The 21,177-nt window shown below is 40.3% G+C and overlaps 1 protein-coding gene across 2 annotated transcripts in view; it reads left to right on the top strand.

The window, feature by feature from the left end:
• TMEM241 (transmembrane protein 241) overlaps positions 1 to 21,177 on the top strand; it is a 61,278-nt gene that overhangs the window by 25,563 nt on the left and 14,538 nt on the right. For both annotated transcript variants that reach the window (XM_048289496.1, XM_048289495.1), the window contains exons 11-13: positions 1,697 to 1,731; positions 2,968 to 3,037; positions 5,752 to 5,845. In XM_048289496.1, the coding sequence (XP_048145453.1) occupies positions 1,697 to 1,731; positions 2,968 to 3,037; positions 5,752 to 5,845 (199 nt within the window). The remainder of the gene's footprint in view (positions 1 to 1,696; positions 1,732 to 2,967; positions 3,038 to 5,751; positions 5,846 to 21,177) is intronic.

The following is a 21,177-nucleotide window of genomic DNA, read 5'->3' as shown; positions in this document are numbered from 1 at the left end:
TTTGTTTTCTTCTTGTGTTTCCTTTGGACCAAAATGTGGAGTGTCTGTCAGGGTTATCAATTCCTCTTGGATGCAGAAGGAAGTTTCTCTCTGAGTATTTCTGACTGTTTTGTTTAAAATGAAATAATTCAAAAAGCAAGTGGAGAGACATGGTTTAGTCCTACTTCTCGTCACTGTTGATACAGTTTCACTTGTCCTGCAGTCTCCTGTTTTCTCTGTTATTCAAACAAAAGCAGTAGACCTTTGCTTCCTTTTCTCTCTTTACCAGGAAACTGAGGAATTGGGCCTGTTTATTGTGAATTACTCTTGGCATCCCTTGACAGGGAGAGCACCCATGTGTGGGGAGGAGAGGTGGGCTAAATTACCTATTGTAAGTGGTCTGCTTTGCCTTGTTTGCCGTTGTGGCAATAACGTCTTTCAAAAACATGTATAAATATTGAGAATGCGAACATACTGTACCAGCTGATGCCTTTCAAAGACTTATAAAATGCAAAACCCAAAATACCTGCCTGTCTGTCCCTCATAAACCCTTTCCTCCTTCATCATGTTGTGTTTCATGGCTGATTTCAGTGACAACCTTCCCCCAGGGCTTCCTTGGCCGTGGGATTTCCATGCTCTTTGCAGTTCCTTTTGCTGCTGGTGACTCTGTGAATCATTCTGGGGTTCACCAAGCTTGCCAAGAGCAGGTCACCAAGCATGGAAGCTTGGTCCTGTAGAGAGCTGGGACCAGCTGTGAGTGAACAGGCTTGGAAACAGTAGCTGTGTTAACACTGGAAAAGGGAGTTGGCCTGGAATGCTTGAGAGTTCATGACATTAATGAATGTCTTTTTACATCTCTAAGTGCAGTGCTTGCAGCTCATCAAGAGGCAAACTCTCCAGATAATCTTTTCTTCTTCTCCCACTTGTCCTTAGTGTTTGTCATGGATGTATGTTGTTGGTAACTGGAAGCTGTAGCTCTACAGATGTGCATGTTTATCTCATCTCACAGCACCCCAGAAGCCTTCTAACCTTAGAAACAATTTGGAATGAAAAATTTGAAAAAAAAAAAAAACACCCAAAAAACAAAAAGAGAGAGAAATTTACAAGAAGGATCAATAACACTAAAAAAGGCTCTATACCACAAATTCAAGAGCGTGAGCCTTTGTAAGACCTCAGAAATCTTAAGTGATACTTCAGACGCAGAACTGGTCACAGCTGATTTTCCTGTTCACTTGTATATTTCTGAAAAGTGTGAATCATTTGGGCTGGTACTTGGTTTTATTTTCACTTGCTTTTAAACTTGTCTAAATGCAGTATTTGACATAATATGGGACAACAACTATATATTGTAACTTTGGGGGTTTAAAAATGGGACAGCAAAAACTTCTTTGCTAGGAGGGTAGAGTGGCCCTGGGACAAATTACCCAGAGAGGTGTGGAATCTCTGTACTGGTAGGTTTTTGAGACATGCCTTTTTGAGACAGAACCAGAGAGCATGAACAAATATTCGTGATAGTCCTGCTTTCAGTCAGAAATTTTATTAAGTGACCACAGACATTCCTTCCCAATCAACTTTTCTTTTAATTGATACTTGTATCTCAGTTATTCTACCTAACTATTCACCATGAAAAAACAAACACAAAGCTGTCAATTTGTAGTCTTCAGCCCATGTCATAAATTCTGTAGTATCCAATTAATTTTTTAAAATTTTTTTTTAGTGTGGTGCTGTTGGCCTCTGCATCCCATCCAGCAGGTAAAGTGAATTGAGTTGTTTCTTTTGTAGGTTTCCATGTCGTTTTTGCTCTCTACGCATGTTTTTAGAGACCAAACTCTTAGGATTTTAGCCCTGAATATGACCAATAATATATATTATCCTGTAGGAAGAGGAGAGAAGGGTATATAACTTGGTGCAATTTGCATGATATTTCCCAATACCATTCTTAGCTGCCCTTTGCAAAAAAATCCGCATGGGACAGACAACAAAGAACAGTTTTTGAGGTGGTGCATGGTAAAGAACAAGGATTCCCTAAGTCAACATGTCCTAGCCATCCATCTAGAACTGTGTTTCCTTCTTTGCATTGTCCTCAGTGCTATGCAGAGATTTTGTTTTGTTGCTTTCATAACACAGATCCCATTGCTTGGGCCCATGGCAGGACTTGAAATAGCAGCACATCAAGTGGTAAATATGGAGTAATTTAATATTTTATGGTGGCTAGTATTCCTACCATACTTGTGTTTTCATAGTTAGAAGGGTAAAGATGATTATCTCTTTCTTTCATTAAACATTTGTTCAGCTAGAAAAACAAAGAAGGATCATTTAAAGAAACATAAATTCCTCCTTTTGCCTGGTGGTGCAGATTGTGTATATAGGAAACCCCCACCAGGATAGACATACATGTTCAGTGAAACAGTCCTATATTTCAAAAAGTGAAGGATGGAGCTTCTTGCAAATCTGTAGAGCCTGAAGGCCAGAGAACTCCTGGAATCGCTACCAAGAGCAACCAAGGCTTAGGTTCCTGGAAATACAAGTACTCAAGTGCCCTACTTAGACCTAGGAGAACTTATTTAAACCTCTCAACATGCTCTGTGTTACAGAGTTCAAATGCCAGAGGGGGAAGCAGCCACCATATGTCTGTGTTTCCTGTTGCTTCAGTAGGAACTATCACAAGCTGTGTAATAAAAGAAGTGGATATGATACACGTCTGTCCACTGTTGCTTAAGCAGGACCTTCTGAATACTAGCAAAGAATACTCTTAGGTATCCCTTTTCCCTTTTTCAACCAAAGGCAGGAACTGGCTAGAAGCAAGGTCAGAGAGAAATCATTAAACACACCAGAAATGTGGAAAGCATCATAAATGAAAACTCAGCCAGCTGTAAAGGCTTGAAGGAATGTTGAACTAGTAATGTTCATGTAATTGCTGTTGCCTTGCTTGTAACAGTGGGTAATTTTTTTCCCACCATGTACTGAGTGTATTGCTTTGTCCCTCAGGTGATCTCTTCAGTGCCTTGGATTTTCCATTCCTGTACTTCTACAGGTTTCACAGCAGCTGCTGTGCCAGGTAACCTCTCTATAACAGGTCATGTAAATGTTTTCAAAATAAGGGATCCCACTGACTTCCAGCCTATACTCTCAGTTAAAAATTTTGGAGCATGTAAAGTCTTACTTATACTAGTTTCTGCTGCCATAAGCCAGTAGAATTGCAGAGAATATATCTTTGCATGTCTGTGGATGTGCATTTGATGGCCTGAGATTCAAATATGCTGAAAGTATATGTGTTTCCTTGAGTTAATGCATTCTGATGGTGAGAGTTCCCAGTCACCATTAAAATAATGTTTACCCAGTGTAGTAAAGCTTAGATACATAGCATCTCTCAAATGCTTCTGAAGTCTGGGATTAGCCCACACTTGCTGTTTGCAGGGATTACGAAGTATTAGTCTTCAGCAGTATATGGGTGTACATGGATTTATTTGCCTGTACATCTTGTTATTTGGCAGAATGCTGTTTTGGGTAAAAAGGTAAAGCTTCAAGAAATGTTCCATTATTTTGACTAGCAAAAGTTCACTGCATAATGGCATAGTTCTCACAGGACAACATAAATATATTTCCCATAGATCTTAATTTTTTAAAAAATTCCTGTCTTTCCCTCCCACTCTTTTATCAAATGAAAGTTGTTTTTTTTTAGAGGGTGAAAAAGATATTTTCATGGTAACTAATGGCAAAAATATTTCCTGATAAGGATTTTCTTACTTGTATCTGGATTTTCCCTTGAAAGGGGATATTGAGAATGATTGTTAAATAATTTCCAATGTACATAGGTTTTTTTAATGTTTTTCCAAGTGTGGTCTATCCACACTACAAGTAACTTGCAATTAGGTATTCTGTAGGTAGGTGAAATCTATTATTCTCAAAAGTGAAGTCTAATTGCAGGCACTAATGGGTATCTGTCTAGCCCAGATATTCTTCTCTTTCACTTCATTAGAACACTACCACTGTGGTAGTCTCCCACTCCTGTTTCCATTGGCCCACCTTCAGTTCATATGTAGTAGATAGCACTGTACACTACGGGAAGGGAAAAGGAATGGTAAGATGGAGAAACAAACATCTCAGTTGCTCTCTTAACATATTGTAATCTAGTGTCTTGGTAGATATGTGGGATTTGGAGGAAAATGTAAATATACATTTATTATTATTATTTATTTACCTTACCTTATGCAATGTAAGGTAAGGGCAACTGATGTAGCTCAATCTACTGCCTCTGCAGAATGTCTGAAGCATCAGCAGTAAGGTGCAAAGTGCTCAATTTATTTAATGAAATAAATTGGTGTTAATTGTGGCATCAATATTCGCTGTTTTACTTTTTAATCTCTTGAGTTACACTAAACATCTTCAGATCTCTCTGACTGAAAGCCCTTTACAGCAGGGCAGAAGATCTGGAATAAACGTAAGCTACTGGACTCATGGGCACTGTTGGTACACTGAACTCACTCATTTCTCAGTGGAATGTTCTACTGCTCAGCACTTCATCCTCTGCAAGAAGTTGCTGAGTTTAGGCCTATATTTTGTCATCAAAGCAGCATCTGCTTCCTTGGCTTCAGACTTCACACACATCCCAAAGGATCTTGTGTTACGGCTCAATGCAAATATTCCTAACGCCTTCTACTCCTGAGAAGTTATCTTACCCTACTGTTAGGCGCCTGTATGGACATGTGGCTGAGATGGAGCTTGGCCACACGTATTGAGCAGGGAACAGCACTTGGCTGATATACTGGAGCCCAGCATGGAACTTCTGACCTGAGGAGCCACCGTTTTCCACCCTTCCTGCTGTTGTAGAGAGGGGCCCAACTACATGGCATCACTATCCAGAACAGCATACCCTCTGCCAATGCCAAGGCACTTTTTGCTTCACCACCTGCATGCTGTGTTGATCCTATCTCGTTTCCCATGCAGCTTCCCACAGTACTTTGTAATCTCTTATGCCTCAGTAATTTGTGCCTTATGTAGTTTGAAGTCCCTTTCTGTTCCCTGCTTGCTGGTTTACACCATTACATTGTCTCACAATCAGGGGGTTATACGAATGTCACAAGTGAAACAAAATCCAGAGCCAAACCCCATCAACTCCATAAAGTCTGGTGAAGTGTGCAACAGAATTTCCTTATGAGTAATCTTGGCTACAGGAGCACGGGGGACTGCTGTCCTATATGACTTGAGAATCAAAATTCCCTTAATTGTCAGCAGAAAACTTTGGAGTATCCTGTTCCCAGCACTACTGAGTCATCTATTTGTTATACAGTAGAGATGTATTTGACTTCCTAATTGGAATTTAGCCTTCATGAAGTTTAAACAGTTTGAAAGCTTCAGGCAGAAACTTTCCAGTGGTTATTTTTTCAGTTCAAGGCTCTGTGGAGATTGAAGTGAGTTAGTTGCCAAATATGTGTGGTTCCTGCTGAAATTAGCCTTGCTGTTATTCAGAGCCATTTCAATGCCTGAAGTTAATATTTCACCTCATGTTTTCAATAATCTCTACTTTTCTGATTATGCAAGTGCATTAGAGACCAGCCATAAGAGCACAGACTTATTTTACTCAGATTCTAGTCACTGACTGAACAAAACCCAAGATGTACTGGACATAATGTAAGCTTCTTGTCCACCAGCTTTCTTTCTCCAAATGGGATTAAAACTGCAGTTCTGCATTAGGAAAACCAAGGTGCCTGTAAGAGGTTGTTTAGTTGAAATGAAGAGATTTTATTAACAAGCTTTCCCCATCCCTTGCAGTGGACTGTTGGGATTCTTTCTGATGTTGCACACAGTGAAGCTAAAAAGCAGCACAACCTCAGGGCAATATGCAGCCTGGAGTTTCCTTGCAAAGGTAAGAGAAAGACCCTCACAGGAACACAGTGGATCTGTGCATCTCCCAGGAGAAATGAGGAATTTCTGCATCTCTCTAGTTTCTCTTGCTATTCCTCCTTGATGCTTCCTAGGTCCTGTTTGTGCAACCTGCACAACAAATATCAGGTGTGTAATATCCCAGGATCATTATCTGAAATGAAATACTGTGTATAGACTGAGTCTAATGGAACTGGGATGATTATTGCAGCTAAGGATTTGGACTACTGAATCCCAGTAACACAAACCTATACGTTCCAAAGGTGTTTTGGAGAATAGTCCTTCTGAGAGTGTGTGCACCAGCCATTGTTTGCAGTGTGTCTTTCCTAAGCCAGGAGTTAAAACTAATTCCCTGAAGTTCAATACCAGAACTCTCGCTGTTTTTGTTGCAGGAGAGAGCTGAGGATGTCATTTGCCTTGACATTAACAGGGCTTTTGACAGAATGTCCCACAATATTATTATATCAAAATCAGACTATTACAGTCTGGATGGGCAGACAACTAAATGGGTAAAAAAAATGGTTGGAGAATCAGGTTCAGAAGGTAGAGGTTAATGATTCCTACTCTAACTGGAGTCTTGTGACAAGTGCAGTGGCACAGGGATCTGTCCTGGGTCCCTTCCTTTTTAACATCTTTATTGAAGAATGAGAAGAGAGTGCACTCACACTTCCAAGGGACACCAAATTGTGTCAATAACAGTGGAGGATAGGGTTGCCTTCCAGAGGGATCTGGACAGGCTGGACGAACGGACCAACAGAAATCTTTGAAAATTCATCAAGGGCAGATATGAAGCCCTGCACATGGGAAGGAAGAGTGGTGGCAATAATGCAGCCTGAGGACTGTATTATTGCCAGGTGGGAAGCAACTCCGTGGAAAAGGACCTGGGATTCTGGTAGATAGCAAGCTGCACATGAGGCAGCAGTGTGCCCTGGCAGCTAAGAACCCCCAAAGTATCCTGGACTGTACTTATAATAGGATAGACAGTACATTCATGGAAGTGATCATGACCCTCTCCTCAGCACTTGTTGGTCGACATCTGGAATAGGGAGCCTTTTTTTAGGCACCTCAATACAGGGAAGATACTGATGTGTTGGGGAAGATGAAACAGGAAAGCCTTGGAAATATGATTGCCTGACAAAAGATTTTGGGAATATGAAAACTACAGGCAACATCGAAATGAAAGCCACTTTTGAAATACCAGGTCTTAGTTACTGAACAACTAGAAAACAATGGTATGGCCACTGAAGTAATCCCCTCTTGATGGAACAATACCCTCTGCTTGCAAACAGGTCCAAGGGTCAGAGCAGACCCTACTAGCTCAGCAGAAGGGGTCCAAAGAGTAGTTTTTAGAAGTTAAGATGTAACACTCTATGGTAATATAAGAACTCTTATAGGCTGTATGTAAATGCTATAGGATTTGTATCTTGTATTAGATTGGTTAGTGACAATTAGAATATTCAGTGCAGAAGATGATTTATTGTATTGTAACCAGGACTTCAGACATTCTCATTCTCAATTCTCATTCTCACTTCTATTCATTCTCTCTCTTCTATTCATTCTCTCTCTTCCACTTCTACTCTTGCTCCTACTCTCTCTCTCTCTCTCTCTCACCCGTTCACTCTCTTGCTCTCTTGGGCCTGCTCAGAGCTGAGTCTAGCAGCTCTGAGCAGTGCCCCAATACCCACGCCCTTTACAATAAACCGGCTGTGTCCCAAGACCTGCCTATAGAGATCTCTCGTCTCCATCCGTCACCGTCTACGTCCGGCCGTCCCGACTGGACCCCCAGAACCCCCATAACCTACACTGATGAACTGGAGTGAGTTTGGCAGAGGGTTGCCAAGAAATTCAGGGGACTGGATCACTTGCATTTTGGGGAGTTGCTGCTGGACCAGGCTTGTTCAGCCTGGAAGAGGGACATCTTTGGGAGCACCTAACAAACAGCAGCCACACAGTAGCTATGGAGAAACCATCCAGGAGACAGATCCAGGCTATTCACAGTGCTGCATAGGGGTGTGTGTGTAAGATAAACAGAGAGGTTCACATTAGGTACAAGGAAAAATTTTTTCACCCCAAGGACAAGTCAGGCAAGGGCAGAGGTTGCCCAGGAAGGCTGTGCTCTTTCCGTCTTTGAAGGTTTACAAGACTGGATAAAGCCCTAAGCAACCCAGTCTGACCTCCTGAGGTCCATTCCTACTGGAATTATCCTGTGATCTGTGGATCTAGGGTCTGGCTGTACTTGATTTAAGCTATTAACAACTCAGTTTTTAAATTATCGGTGGTGAGTGCAGTCAAAAGAACTTGTCAGACTCCTTTTCCCTGGTTAGATTTTGCTTAATTTCATCACTTTCAGCTAGGCTGTCTGAAAACCACAACCTTCCTATGTGGTTTGTGATCTCACCTTTCCTACTACAGTGAATGAAGCTATTACGTTATCAAAAAACCCCTCAAAACCGTAGATTTGCATAATATGCTTCTCTAGAAACTGTAGTCAAATGAGTCTGTTTTTTCTGGGGATAACAAGCATGGAGTGATATGAGTTGGTTTGTGATTTGCAAGCTGTTCCCCACTGTAGAAGTCACATGCAGTTTCTCACTAGTTTGAATTTCTTCCAAACATTCTGACTGTGCAGCTTTTAGCACTTTAGCTTTCTTCTTGCTCCTTGGTAGCAAAGTCAACTGATCTAAAACTTGCTCTTGAGTTTTTTGGGGTTTTTTTTGGCTGGTGTTTGTTTAACATTCTGGGTTGGAGATTGGAATAGCTGGCTCTGCTGGTAGGTGTTGTGAATGAGGGTAAATGGTTCTACATGTGGTATTTATGACCTATTGGAGAAAAATGCAGAAAAGATGTGTTGTGAAATATATTTTAAGTAGATTTGAGTCTGTCCCAGCTGAAGTGGATCAGAGCCACAAAGTCTGGACTGGATTAAAGCTTTCCCAGAGTTCAAGGGTTTCTAGATTTCTGCGGATTTAGCCATCTTTAGACCTAAGTGTTCTAGTCACTGTTATCAATGAAATTATGTGCCTTCATAGCAACTAAAAACTTGTCCCCATGTCACTGTGAGAATTTAATCTGTTCTTTAGCCTTAAAAGTGCTTTTTAATGTACATGGTTTAATTATCTTGCTTGGAAGGTTTTTGTAACAGAGCAATTAGTCCTTTTCCTGTTGTAGCTTCTAACCCAGTGCTCAAATTATATGGCTTATCTTGAGTTCGAAGAGGGCAATAAGTAATGAAGACATGAGATCTGTCTGTAGCACTAAAAATTTTATCAACGCTAGCAGTTTCTCCACTAGTGTTTAAAATGTCCACTAGTGTTTGTAAATGTCATCCACTAGTGTTTGAAAGCTTGCTATGCAACTGATTTTAGGGTTCTACCATACCTGCCTAAGGACACATGAGGAGCATGGAGGAACTGCTGCTCCAAGTGCTGAAATGTAGCTGATTTGGAGTTATAAGTCAGTGAATGCTTGAAAAGTTTGGAAGCACTATACATCAGTTTTAGAACAGGGATCAAAAGAGACTGCAGAGACAGAGATGGACAGGCAGAAAGCTAGAGCTGAATTGGAGCTTGCCTGAAGGGTAGGGCCTGATCTACCAGCTCCCAGAAAACTCTCCCAAGGAACCTTGCATCTACAAGGAACTATAAATTTATGTACTGTGTAGTTAAGATTTGAGTCCCATCTGTCTGGTCATTAATACTACTTCCTGCAGGTGTTTGAAAGTGTTAAAACTACATACTGATCCAGCTCAGCATTGCCCAGGTATGAGGGCTGTGTCACTCATATCTTAAATCACTGTAAGTGCAGAAAAGCAGCATTTAACTAGCACTGTAAAAATGTGTTTAAGTCTAAGTGTCTGCTCCCTTTAAAAAAAAAAAAAAGAAAAGGAAGGAAGTTAAGCGGATAAAGAATAAATATAGAAAGTATTTGTAGCTGGACTTGCAGAATGGGATCCAGTTGAAAAAAACCAAAACACCTCTGGTCACAACAACAGCTTTGCGTTCCCACATGAGCATTTTTCTTGGAATGAGTAGTGCCCTAGATCATCCTCTCAATCTCTCAGACTGACTGCAGTTTTCACCAGCAGTTGGAAAGGAGCAGCATTTGAGGCCAGAATATGTTTATCTTGCAAATGAGCCAAGATAGGAGAATGCTGTAGTCCTCAGACAGCAGCACAGGCCTCTAGGGAGGTGCAGAGAATCGGAAAATCTGTTTTCCATTTGGACGCTTTGTACCTATGTGACTGATGAGCTGGGGCTGAGATCGTTGTCACAGCTTCATTTCCAATAAACTAACCATGAGATCTGATCAGCTCTGCTTTGCATATCCAAGAACACATTCTTTGTGAAGCCCACATATTTGGCCTCCCTGTCCTCTAATTTTTTATTCACTTAAAAACTGGAGCTGGGTCTTAACTTGTTGTTATGATCTTTACTTTGACTACAGCAACTTAATCAATGCATGAGGTTTTTAAATTCTTCCCTGTAATCATTTCTGACAGCTTTCATGTCAGAGCATTGCTTTCTGCAGAGACAGATGAAGCACAGGTTTCATCTGTGTATATAGTCCTGTGTGATAATTATAGTGACAAATGCTCTCTGCACTTCTTCTGTGAAAGCAAATAGTGTGTGTGTTAGTCATATCTGTATAAATTTGTGAGACATGCCAAAAAATCAGTGAAGTGATCTGTATAACCAAAAAGAAAAATTTTTAAGAAGACCAAGAAATATGAAATGCTTTGTCATAGCCTTGCATAGATTTAATCCCCAGAAGAGCAAGGATTTGAAGCTGTACTGAGATTTCTTGTTTTAATTTGAAAGCTGTGCTAGTATCATGGGTCATGTACTGGAAAGAAAAAGCTGGAGATGCTCATATATACAGACAGAAGCATCTGGTGAGAATGCTAATGAGCTCTAACAGTGCTGTCAGTGAGTTTGTTTTGATTAAGGTTGCCAATCTATATCTGGTGATGAAGCCTGTTAGGGTCTCTAAAAGTTAAGCAGCAGAAATAGTTTAAATCATTAATAGAATGGAAAAATTCAGCAAGATATTGGTTACTCTGAATTCATATTCCCATATTGTGTTCAGTGTTATCCTAATAAACTTGCAGTAGGGAATTCAGCTTGTTTCCAGTAGGAACCTATTGAGGCAGCTCGTTATAAATAGGAAGAACAAATGGGAATGTCAGTGGATTTTGAATTCTCTTTTTCTTCCTCCCTCACCTGAAGAAAGGAAATTGAATAACTGAAATCAGGTTGCATTGAGGTTTACACTGATTTTCCTATGCATGGGTCGGAAGAAAATACAGAATAATCGGATCAGGAGCATGCAACTATTTTCTATATAACCATCCCAGGCACTATTATGTAATCTATAGTTTATCTGAACAGTGTTGGAGGCTCCCTAATACATAAAAGCATCCTCTGACAGCTGCTTTGGTTCCTTGTTTGTTAACTTTAGATGTGTTTGCCCCAGGTCATCCTGTGTTTAATGCTGGCTGCCAGACATTGCGAAAGCAGCTTTGCAGGAGTGTCTGAAAGAATCTCTTATCTGTGGTTCTGTGTACCAACTGTAGCCCACTGTACTTATACCCCAGCAGGTTTAGTCTTCCCCCAAAATATATAGTGGCAGTTCAGAATCCCTCCTGCTATTAAGAATGACTCCTGTAGTCTTGGATTTTATATTTTGTGTCTGTGTTTCTGCTTCTTTGATCCCCATGGTATCTTGAAGAGAACGGATAGACTAGATCCCTCTTCATGTCAGTGCAAAAAAAATTGATGATATCCATCTTAATGGCTGGAGAAGTACTGATGTTTCTATTAAAGCAGAAATTCTCCTTTTTCTGCTTCTCATAAAATTGAGAGGCCACAACTGCAGGTCTTCTGGGGCTCCTAGCCTGGTTATGCTCACTGCACCTCTCTTCACACATAGCAGTTCATATGAGAATTTTATCTGCTGTAATTCCAGGGGCAAACCAATCAAGAGAAATAAAATGAATTAATGCTTTTCCATGTTGTTGCAATTTAAAGCCTCTGCCAAAGCATGTGCTTCAATTTGTATACCTCTTAATTCCTCTCTTAGCATGCAAGTGCTAGAAAATATTCTGCTGGGGACTATTTACTTGTAGGAAATCTATAAAAAAGTCCTGCCATGGGTGATGTCTCTCCCCTGTTCTTCTCTGCCCTAATGGAACAGGATTCTGGAATTAAAAAGTCTGTTTAAAAATTTTATATGTATATCATAACTAGAACAAGAATGTGTTTGGTTTTCTGGCACTTGCCCACTTGGTTTTATTGTAGACTGAAGCAGTGTCTTTTTTGAATGCTGCTGGGCTCAGGCAAAAGTGACAGTGAGATTCTTGGCTGAAAATCACATTACTTTCTTGGCTTGGACCTCATAAAGCTTTAGGCAAAAATGTCATAAACTCCCACTGAAGTTCCATAAACACAGTGCGTTTTCATTCGGCAAAGATCCTGCACTGTGTGCAAGACTTTCACAAGATCTCTGCTCACTCAATCTGGAAAAACTGTGCAGCTGCAAGCCAAAGCCCTGGGAGAGAGGGAGAATTGTGTGCTAGAGTCATCCGAACTCTACTGGTAGGAGCTCTTTGTGGCACCAGTGTGGGTAGAAGTGCATCTCTAATCTGAGAGAGGGAGGTTCTGTGACCCTGAAGTTTTCAAGGATTCCAAGAAGGGGTTCATAAAGAAGAACTGAACTTGTTCCGTCTACACACCTTGTGCACTGGCATGCATGTGGATGTGCACACATATATGGATAAAGTTAATTAAAAATGGCAAAAACCCTCATTGCTTTATGATTGGTCCTCACTGTATGAAATATGTACATTTATTCTTGCTACACATAGTTGATTCCTGTGAGTCACCATGGGGACTATGCAAATACCTTGGAAAAGAAAATGTGTTTCTCAGCTGAGCTTCAAGCAGAGAAGGCAATCAGTGTGAACTTCACTGCATAGTAAGGGTCTATAAAGAAGACCAGTTGCTGAAACCTTAAAAATACCGGTTTTCAGGTAGTTTCCATGGAGACAGCTTGATAGTTAATGTTGTAGCAGCCAACACTAATTACACCTTACAATTGCTTGGGAGACATCAGTCTCCATAACAACTTCATTGTGTGCTTCATGGCCACTAAGCTAAGTGACACAGGCTCCCTGGGGCACTGTTGCAATTTAAGGAAGCTGTCTTGTAAGAACAGCTGAGACTTGTTGGAGATTTTGAATCTCCAGGTAATGGAAAATTTTAATATTGTGGGGGCGGTGTAAATGGCTGCAATTGTGTGTCCACTAAAAATGCCAGCTACACAGCTTTTGGGCATGACATGGTCACACAAATAAGTACATAAAGTTATGTGGTGTGACTTGGGGGTGGTATCGCAGCACAGTTTTCAGCTGTGCTCAATATAATAAATCCAGTCTCAGCAGACATTAACTTTGAGCCCTAAGAGATGCTCTGAAATAGTTTGTTTCCTTTTATCTATTATGCTATCCTTTCGAAGTGTACATTTGGTATTGGCATTTTCTTTAATGTAAAGCTAAAGGCAGAACCATGAGCTTGGACTATATCTTTGGAAGGTACTTTTTCATCCCTACCCCTAACAAACCATGTCTATATTCTCGACAGTAGAAAATGACAATACAAAAATAATTTTCTTCAGATCAAACAGAATTTTGAATTGCATAGAACGCAGGTTCATTTGTTCCTCTGCATAATAGATTCCTGGTCTCCCATGTTTTTATTTAGTCTCCTGGAGTTACTTGCATATGGAGAGCTGAGGCTGGGAGATGAATCATTATTGTGACAAAGAGAAGTCAAAAGAATGAGAACTGTTTTGGAAGTCATTTCTGTTGCTAATGCACTGATGTAAGTGCCAAAATTACATGGGAGAACTGTGCACTGTGTAACATACTAATGTAGAAGGCTCCAAAGCTAGCTAAGACTGGGCTTCCAAGAACAAGCCACATATAGCCACATTCTTCTCCTTTGCTGGTTCTCTGTTCTTTTCAGGATATGCCTTGCTGATTTTTAAATACCTTCATGGGTGAAATATCTCCAGGCTTTCTCAGAGATCTTGGCCTCTGTGATAGGCCAACACCTCTGGGTGTCACACTTCAGGTGGCTTCCTTCAGAAACTTCAGCTGCTGCTCTCTGAAACAGGTCTCTGTGTCTTTCTCTTCTCCCCAACTCATACCAGCTCTTTGCCAAACCTCAAGTGCATTCATTTCTCAGTCCAACTCTGTACACCTGTTTAAGGATTAGATTTGACTTCCAACAAAAGTCAGCAAACAGCCATAGAGCTCTAGGGAAGGCAGGCTAAATGGATTACATTCTGTTCCTGAAATATGTGGTGCTCAGGGAAGTCACATAGGCTTCAGACAATCTCAGGAGATGACTGTGGGCTGTTCTTCACCTATACACATCATGTTGCTGTGGATGGTTGTTCTAAGGGGCTAGAAGGGAATGGGTCTGTCCTGCAGAGGCTTCCCCAGCCCTTTCTGAAGGAATGGAAGGCCAAGAGTATAGTCAGTTATAGTCACTTCTGCCACTGTCTTCCCATGCATGGGACACACAGAGACTGCTGAGGCCCACAGTGTGTAACCTTGTGACATTGTTCATAAAAGGCACTTCTCAAAATTGATCAGTATAAACGTTTTTAAAAAAACATTTTTTTAAGTATCACATTTTTAAAAGTTTCTGATGGAATATTTTGACCTTTTGTAACATTTAATGGTTAAGAAGCCCTGGAAAGACTGTCATTTTTAAATGGAAAAATAAAACCTTAAAGAATACCAATTCTTCCTTGCAGTCCTTAGCATAATAATAGTAATAATAGCATGTCACTTTCTTTCCATTACATCATTACTAAAACAGCATAAACACACCAAAGAATGGCAATGCAGAGACTGTGCCTCTGTTATTATTGTTGGGTAGTATGGAAAGGGGTCAGTAGGGAGATTTAGTTATCTGCTCTGGGAATTGTTTGTTTATGAATTAGGTTTTCCCAAAGGAGTTGTGAGATGGGAAATACAATAGGAAATGGACTTTATACATGCATAGAAATACCAAAATTCTAAGTGTCATCTGGGAGAGAAGTTGATGGAAACTTGCTATTTTTGCTAACAGATTTTTTTTAAAAACCCTTGATTGTGCATCCCAAAGTTTCCTATGCTATTTTGATACTGTTGATATCCTCCACAGAGTTATGAGTTAGTCATGACAGAAAAATGTTTTACATTTGATAATGCTGACAAGGAACATAGGCACTTCACGTGTTTCTGTAGATTTTAACAATGGAAAATTGCCTTGCATGGCTTTTCACTAAAATATTCCCCTTGAACTGGGCATCTTCATTGGTTCTCACAGCCCCCTTGAACCCTTTCAGCAGCATTTGGGCTTTCCATGAATAAGTCAAGCAGCATTCATAGGATCTGTTCTCTTACAGCAGCGACACTGGGGCGCACGGAGAGGTTTGAAAATGCACTCAAGAAATGCACAGATCTTGAACTGACAATGGCCTCAGTCTGCAGTGTTCAGCTTGAGACCTTTGGGGAATCTAACACAGAAAGAGCAATCTCTGAGAATGTGTGCAGCCTCCCATTCAACACCCCCCTCTACAGCAAAGGGTCCCAGATGTTACCAGTCTTGGGCTAGCTCCCGTCTGGGTCATTTGAGCCAGTTGTGGCAGTGACTTCAGAGTGCACAGCTGAGTGGGTGTTCACCCTCCTGATGCCTATGGGGAAAAGAAAAGTTCACTGTTGGGTTTCTAGGTTGCTCAGAGGGCATTTATTGCTCTCAGGCTTCTGGTCTGTTTTGTGAAGGTATTACCTAGTATAGGGCAACACCTCAGCACATGGCTTTGGGCTGAGTGTCCGGCTGACTTTTGAATAGACACACAGTTTTTGTGATGCTTGGAAACACGCTGATGTAGCCTGTAACATCTGCATTTGGCCCCATTTTTTTGCCTTAGCCACCTCATCATTGAAATTATCTTTCAGAAGTTGTGGGTCCTTGAACTATGATCTCTTGCACTTTCAAAGAGATCAGACTGACAGGGATTGAATTAATCAGCTTGGTTAATTTGGACTTCAGTAAGAATTATAAAATGGTGCACATAAAGTAGCTAAATGATGAAGAGTTATCACAACCCATTATTAAAAAACACTCCGTCTCCTGGGACCAGCTTTTTCTTTTCTCCTGGGTGCCAGCTGAGTCACCACTGAACTGCAGCTGTGGAGGTCATGGTCTGCCTGTGAGGAGTTTGGAAGTGCATCCTCTCCTGCAAGGCACTTATAGTAACAGTTCCTGGTTGATGCCCACCCATGGGCATCTAGCACTTGGGAGGAAGTAAGGCACAGACAGATGCTGGCCTCGTTCCTTCCCAAGGAGGCAGCTGCTTTTGTGCCAGATATACATAGCAAACTGTCTGTTTGGCTGCTAAATTCACCACCTAAGTGTGACAACAAAAAGCATGATCATTTCATCTGGGTTATCTTCATGATCTCATGAGATGAAGAATAACTTGGAATGCCAAAAGGCTAGCCCTTGCTGAGCTTAACATAAGATGAAGTATATTTTATTGTGGTATTTTACAACAGCAGAGGGTTAGTACAGCTGACTGCTGCCCAAAACTGAAAATCAATACTTTTCAAATCAGATAGAAAAAGTAATTATCTTACACAATGTACCATATCACTGACCAGTAAAATTCAGTGTCTCAAACAGAAGATAATACTGAGACTGAGTAAAAGTAAAGAGAGGTGTATATTTTTAACAGACTTGGATCTGCTTAAAAGGTTCCAAGGAGTGAACAATTTTAGCAGTAGTAGACATTATATGGAAATTTTTCTAGGACAAAAGGGGAAAGATTAATAAACTGCATGCCATGAGATGTAAATTTTGTATCAACTAAGGTCAAGATGCAAATACCTCCTTTTTTCTGATGTGCACATTGACGCCAGACTTGCTGCATGAAGGGAGAATCATAAATTGTCCCAAATTCTCTGCCAATCAAGTATTGACTTGATTAAACCTTCCTTTATTCCAATCTAATTTGTGTCTGAGATCCTAGTGGGTAGAACACTTTACAGTTGTTGTTGTTGCTGTTGAAATCCTTATTCCATTACACAAATATTTAATAATTCATAAAATAAGAACAAGATGATGAATCACATTGCCCTGTCATCTTCTGAACTTAGAGGTTTCAGGGGAGAAGCTAAATGTCAGGAGTCATTTAAGACCTTCACAGTAATGAGGTAGCATATAAGCAAAAGAGACTCCTTGACAGGCTGAAAAGATACAGGAAAAGAACAGTTAAACATTATAATGCATGAAGCATTTACAGGAAACAGGAGGTGTTGGGTCTTAAAGTTTGGTGAAATAGCAAGAATAGGCAAAATGCTTCTCAGCAAATTAAAAGAAAATCAAATTTGTTTGGTATAAAGAAGCCTTCTTGTGATCCTCGCTAAATCATTTTTGTTGTCCTTACTTGACAAAGCTTCAGCTGCATGGATTGTGCCTCTCGTTTGCAGAACTGACCTGAACAGATGCTGTGAGTCTGGTGCATGTGCCCACACCTGTTTGAATCATGACTGATCGTATTTCCATATCAGCAAAGCACGCTTAGGGCCAGCTGTTCCCTTTGTGTCCTTAGCACTGAACTGGAACGCTGAAAGTAGTAACAGTATCTGGATTACAGATGGGAACATTTAAAAGAAATATTCAAATATGAGCAGAGGTACTCTTAAAGTTGTGTTCTGTGCTATAACCACTCTACACTTTATAGGCTGAAGATTGGTGTCCCTTCTCCAGCCATCTCAGTCATGGGAAGGGAAGATGGATGTTTTGGCCATTATCTCCAATAGCGGAGGGTAAATGCTTCTTCTTTCGGCTTTGGCCAGAAAGTCTGATCTTTATGTTTGAGTGAAGCTAGTGTTAAGTGGCTACTTGATGTTCAGAAAGAAATCACTACCATAATTTTCAACCCAATGTGGTATTTTCCAAGGAGCAAAGAGTTTTGATTTTCTTTAAATGTCTCACTTTTGTTGGGGAAAGCAAAACAAGTTATAATGTACTTGTAATAGTTCAGTCCTAGCTCATCAATGATGTATGTTTATGTATTTCTATGGTGCATATATATAGTACATGTTTATATATGAATGCATATATAGATACTTGTTTATACCTTGATAGATGTAGGTCTTTCTGAAAAGGAAGAGTCTTGTCTTGCCTTGTTCCTCTTCGATCATTGTAAATATGACCATGATATCCTGTTTCTCATAAGAGGAAAATTTTCTCACACAGATTCTATTAATTACACTGCATAACCCACATATCCTTCTTTCCTTACTGTACTTTAACATTTTAAGGTGTTTCTGCAACATAAAATAATCATCATATCTTTGTGGTGGCTCTTGTAAAGTTAAGAAAAGAGAGAGACAAGGAAATTAAGGCCAAGAATCAAAATGGCTACCCATGAGCTATACTCAGTGTCTTGGTATGGCTGAGAGCTGTAAGACAGGTGCCACATACCTCAGAGGTGAAGGCAGAGGACTCTCTAGAAGTGATTTAAACACAAGAATACAGGTTTTTCTGAGCCCTTTCTGAATTGTAGGATGGGGCTGGGCACACAGCTGGGTTCCAGAATGACCTAGTAACCACAGCTTCAGTATCCTTTAATGGTTTATTTTCTCCTGCAGCCAAACTGCTAATGAGATGCATATGGTGCAAGCACAATAGCTTGGACACTTTTGTCTTATATGGAATTTTAAAATTATGAAATTAGACAGCAGTCAGCAGTTCTTCTGATATTCACATGATGCTCAGAGTTAAAAACTAGTTACTGTAGCATATTAATCTGAAAGGATTGTACATTACTCATGTATTAATCTGGTAAGACAGGATGCTCAATGACTTTAAGGCAGCTTTACGGCTGCAACCACCTGTTGGTCCAACCTTGCACTTGCATGATCATCATCATGGTTGTATTGGTCATCAAATCCTGGAAACAAAAAGAACTTACAGAAAACAGCACTAAAATAACCTTCATAAATGTGATAGAAAGTAGAGGATGGATACCGAATTCTTTAAATACAGGAACTGCATATAGGTACCTAGCCACAGAAACGCGGAGGATTATCTTCCCTCTAAATGCATACCAAGGCTAATTAAGAAATCTACTTTCTTATAGCAGTCTAAAAGCTAATATATAGAAACACTCCTCTGCAGTACAGGGATTATTGGTTTAGGTATTTGTAATGTGAGAAAGAAAAACCACCCTAAACTATCTGATGATTTTTCTAGATGCAAGCATTTGTGTTGCTTTTGTTGTGAAAACATTTTAGAGGGCAAGTTGGCTGATTGTGTTTGTCATTTGATCTACCCTCTCCCTCTGTTTTTAGCATGTTCTATATTTTAAATGTAACACGTAGGTGATTTTAAGCTTTGTCAGAAGCTAATTGCTATGAAAACCAGATAGATTCATTTACACTAGAACTAAGTTTTATCGTTATCATTAGGCATTTGACTGCTAAGGCACGTTTAAACTCTGGCTACTTTTGAGTCACAATACATGGAATTAATTGTGTTCTTAACCCCTGGAACTGACCATCATTGCTTTTAAAAAGAAGAAATATAAAATATAAAGAAAGGACAGAAGAGAGTGACCAAAACCTCCTTTGAGAAAAAAGATGCTTTAGAGAAGATGGAGATGAGTGCAGGCATTTAGGCAAATATGAAATAAAGGTTCTCAAAGAAATTTACAGCATCTGAAAAAACTTCTGTGTGGCTGGATCAAAGCTGTGTGGATCATGAAGTTACTGACTCTGTCACCGTTGCCATGGTGCCACTGTTGCCATGGTGCCAGCATCACCAGGTTCCTTTAAGGAACAGCTTGCATTTCAGAAGGGTTAAAGGGTTTTCTTCCTTGAGAAGAGCTGAGCAGAGTCCTCCTATGGGCAATGTGTACCTAAGTGTGCAGTAATGCACAAACTCATTGTGTTGTCTGCTGATTTCATAACTGACAGTCTCCAGTTAAGTCTGATGGGGGATGAAATCCCTCAGGGCATGTCTGCACTTTGGTCAGGATGAGGGTAACACAGCAGATGTGCTCAAGTTAATGTTAAACTAGTGGGCAGAATTGAGAGTGAAGCCTGTTCTGCTTTCCCTTTTCCTCCAATCTATTTCACTTTGAAATGTTTCCTTCCCTTGTTTGGGCTGCTCAGCTTTTCAGGCAGGATCACAGCATTGCTGTTTCGTTTGGGAAGAGCCATTATTTTAGTGGTTCAAGGTTAAAGCTTCATTACCTTTCCTTGCAAAAAGTTGTGTGGCTGATTGAAATCCTTCCTTGTCAGTGGATTTATTAGTAGTGCTCCTTCAGGGGCTGCATTATCACCTGGAGCCCTTATGTTAAGCAGCATATTTTGTCTTGCTTTTTGATTGGTAACAACACACCCTCAGAACAAAGTTGAAAACTCTCACAGTTTATTTCACTGTATTGATTAATACAACTAAATTAATATCTATGGGGAGGAGACTTTAAAGGAGAGTTGGTCAGAGGAATTTCGCTGGAATTTTCTGTATCTTTTTTAACCAAAGACTGACCTTGGTATTGTAAAAACGGTTTGTGAAGAGCCTTTGAACTTCTAATGATTGCATAGGAAGTTTTGTCATTGCAATAGTCAATATAATTGAAAGCTTCCAGGGAAGTTTTAATTTCTCTGGTAGATCATCCCCAAAGCTGACCTAAAATTAAACAGTGAATGCTACTTCGATTTTGTCTGGTTCAGCATGCAGGATTCATTCAGAGCTATACATTAATTCTGCTCACGATGGAGGACATCTCCAGTGCACAGTATCTGCAGCTGTTAATGGTGCTTTATTTTGTTTGCTGACCATGGAGAAAAAACTAAAAACTGTGGTTTTTTTCTACACAGCTTGTTTGTATTTGTTTATTCCCTGTCCTAATTGACAGCAATCCAGTCAGACTTGACATTAGTTCTAGTCCCATCCTCTCTTCCTTGTGAGGCAGGATATGTACCAGGTTTGTCATCTTTAGCAGGGGGTTTTGCTGTCAACTCATGGCAGATTTCCAGTGACAGTACCAGCATTGCACAATCAGGGAGCTTACAGGTGGTCATTGGTGCCTCTCCTTGCTCATTGCTGACTTTTTGCCATTTGAAACCTCACTGTCAGCACCTGCTCTATAAAGATCTCCTCTCAAGTCTGGGTTATTTCAAAAAGACTTTTCAGTACCTGCTGGACCATTTCAGTCAGGGTTTGGACAGGGGAGATCCCAGGCCCTCAG

The sequence above is a fragment of the Corvus hawaiiensis genome, chromosome 30, assembly GCF_020740725.1.
Source record: "Corvus hawaiiensis isolate bCorHaw1 chromosome 30, bCorHaw1.pri.cur, whole genome shotgun sequence".
In the NCBI taxonomy this organism is placed as follows: Eukaryota; Metazoa; Chordata; class Aves; order Passeriformes; family Corvidae; genus Corvus; species Corvus hawaiiensis.
This window is presented reverse-complemented; position numbering and strand designations above follow the sequence as displayed.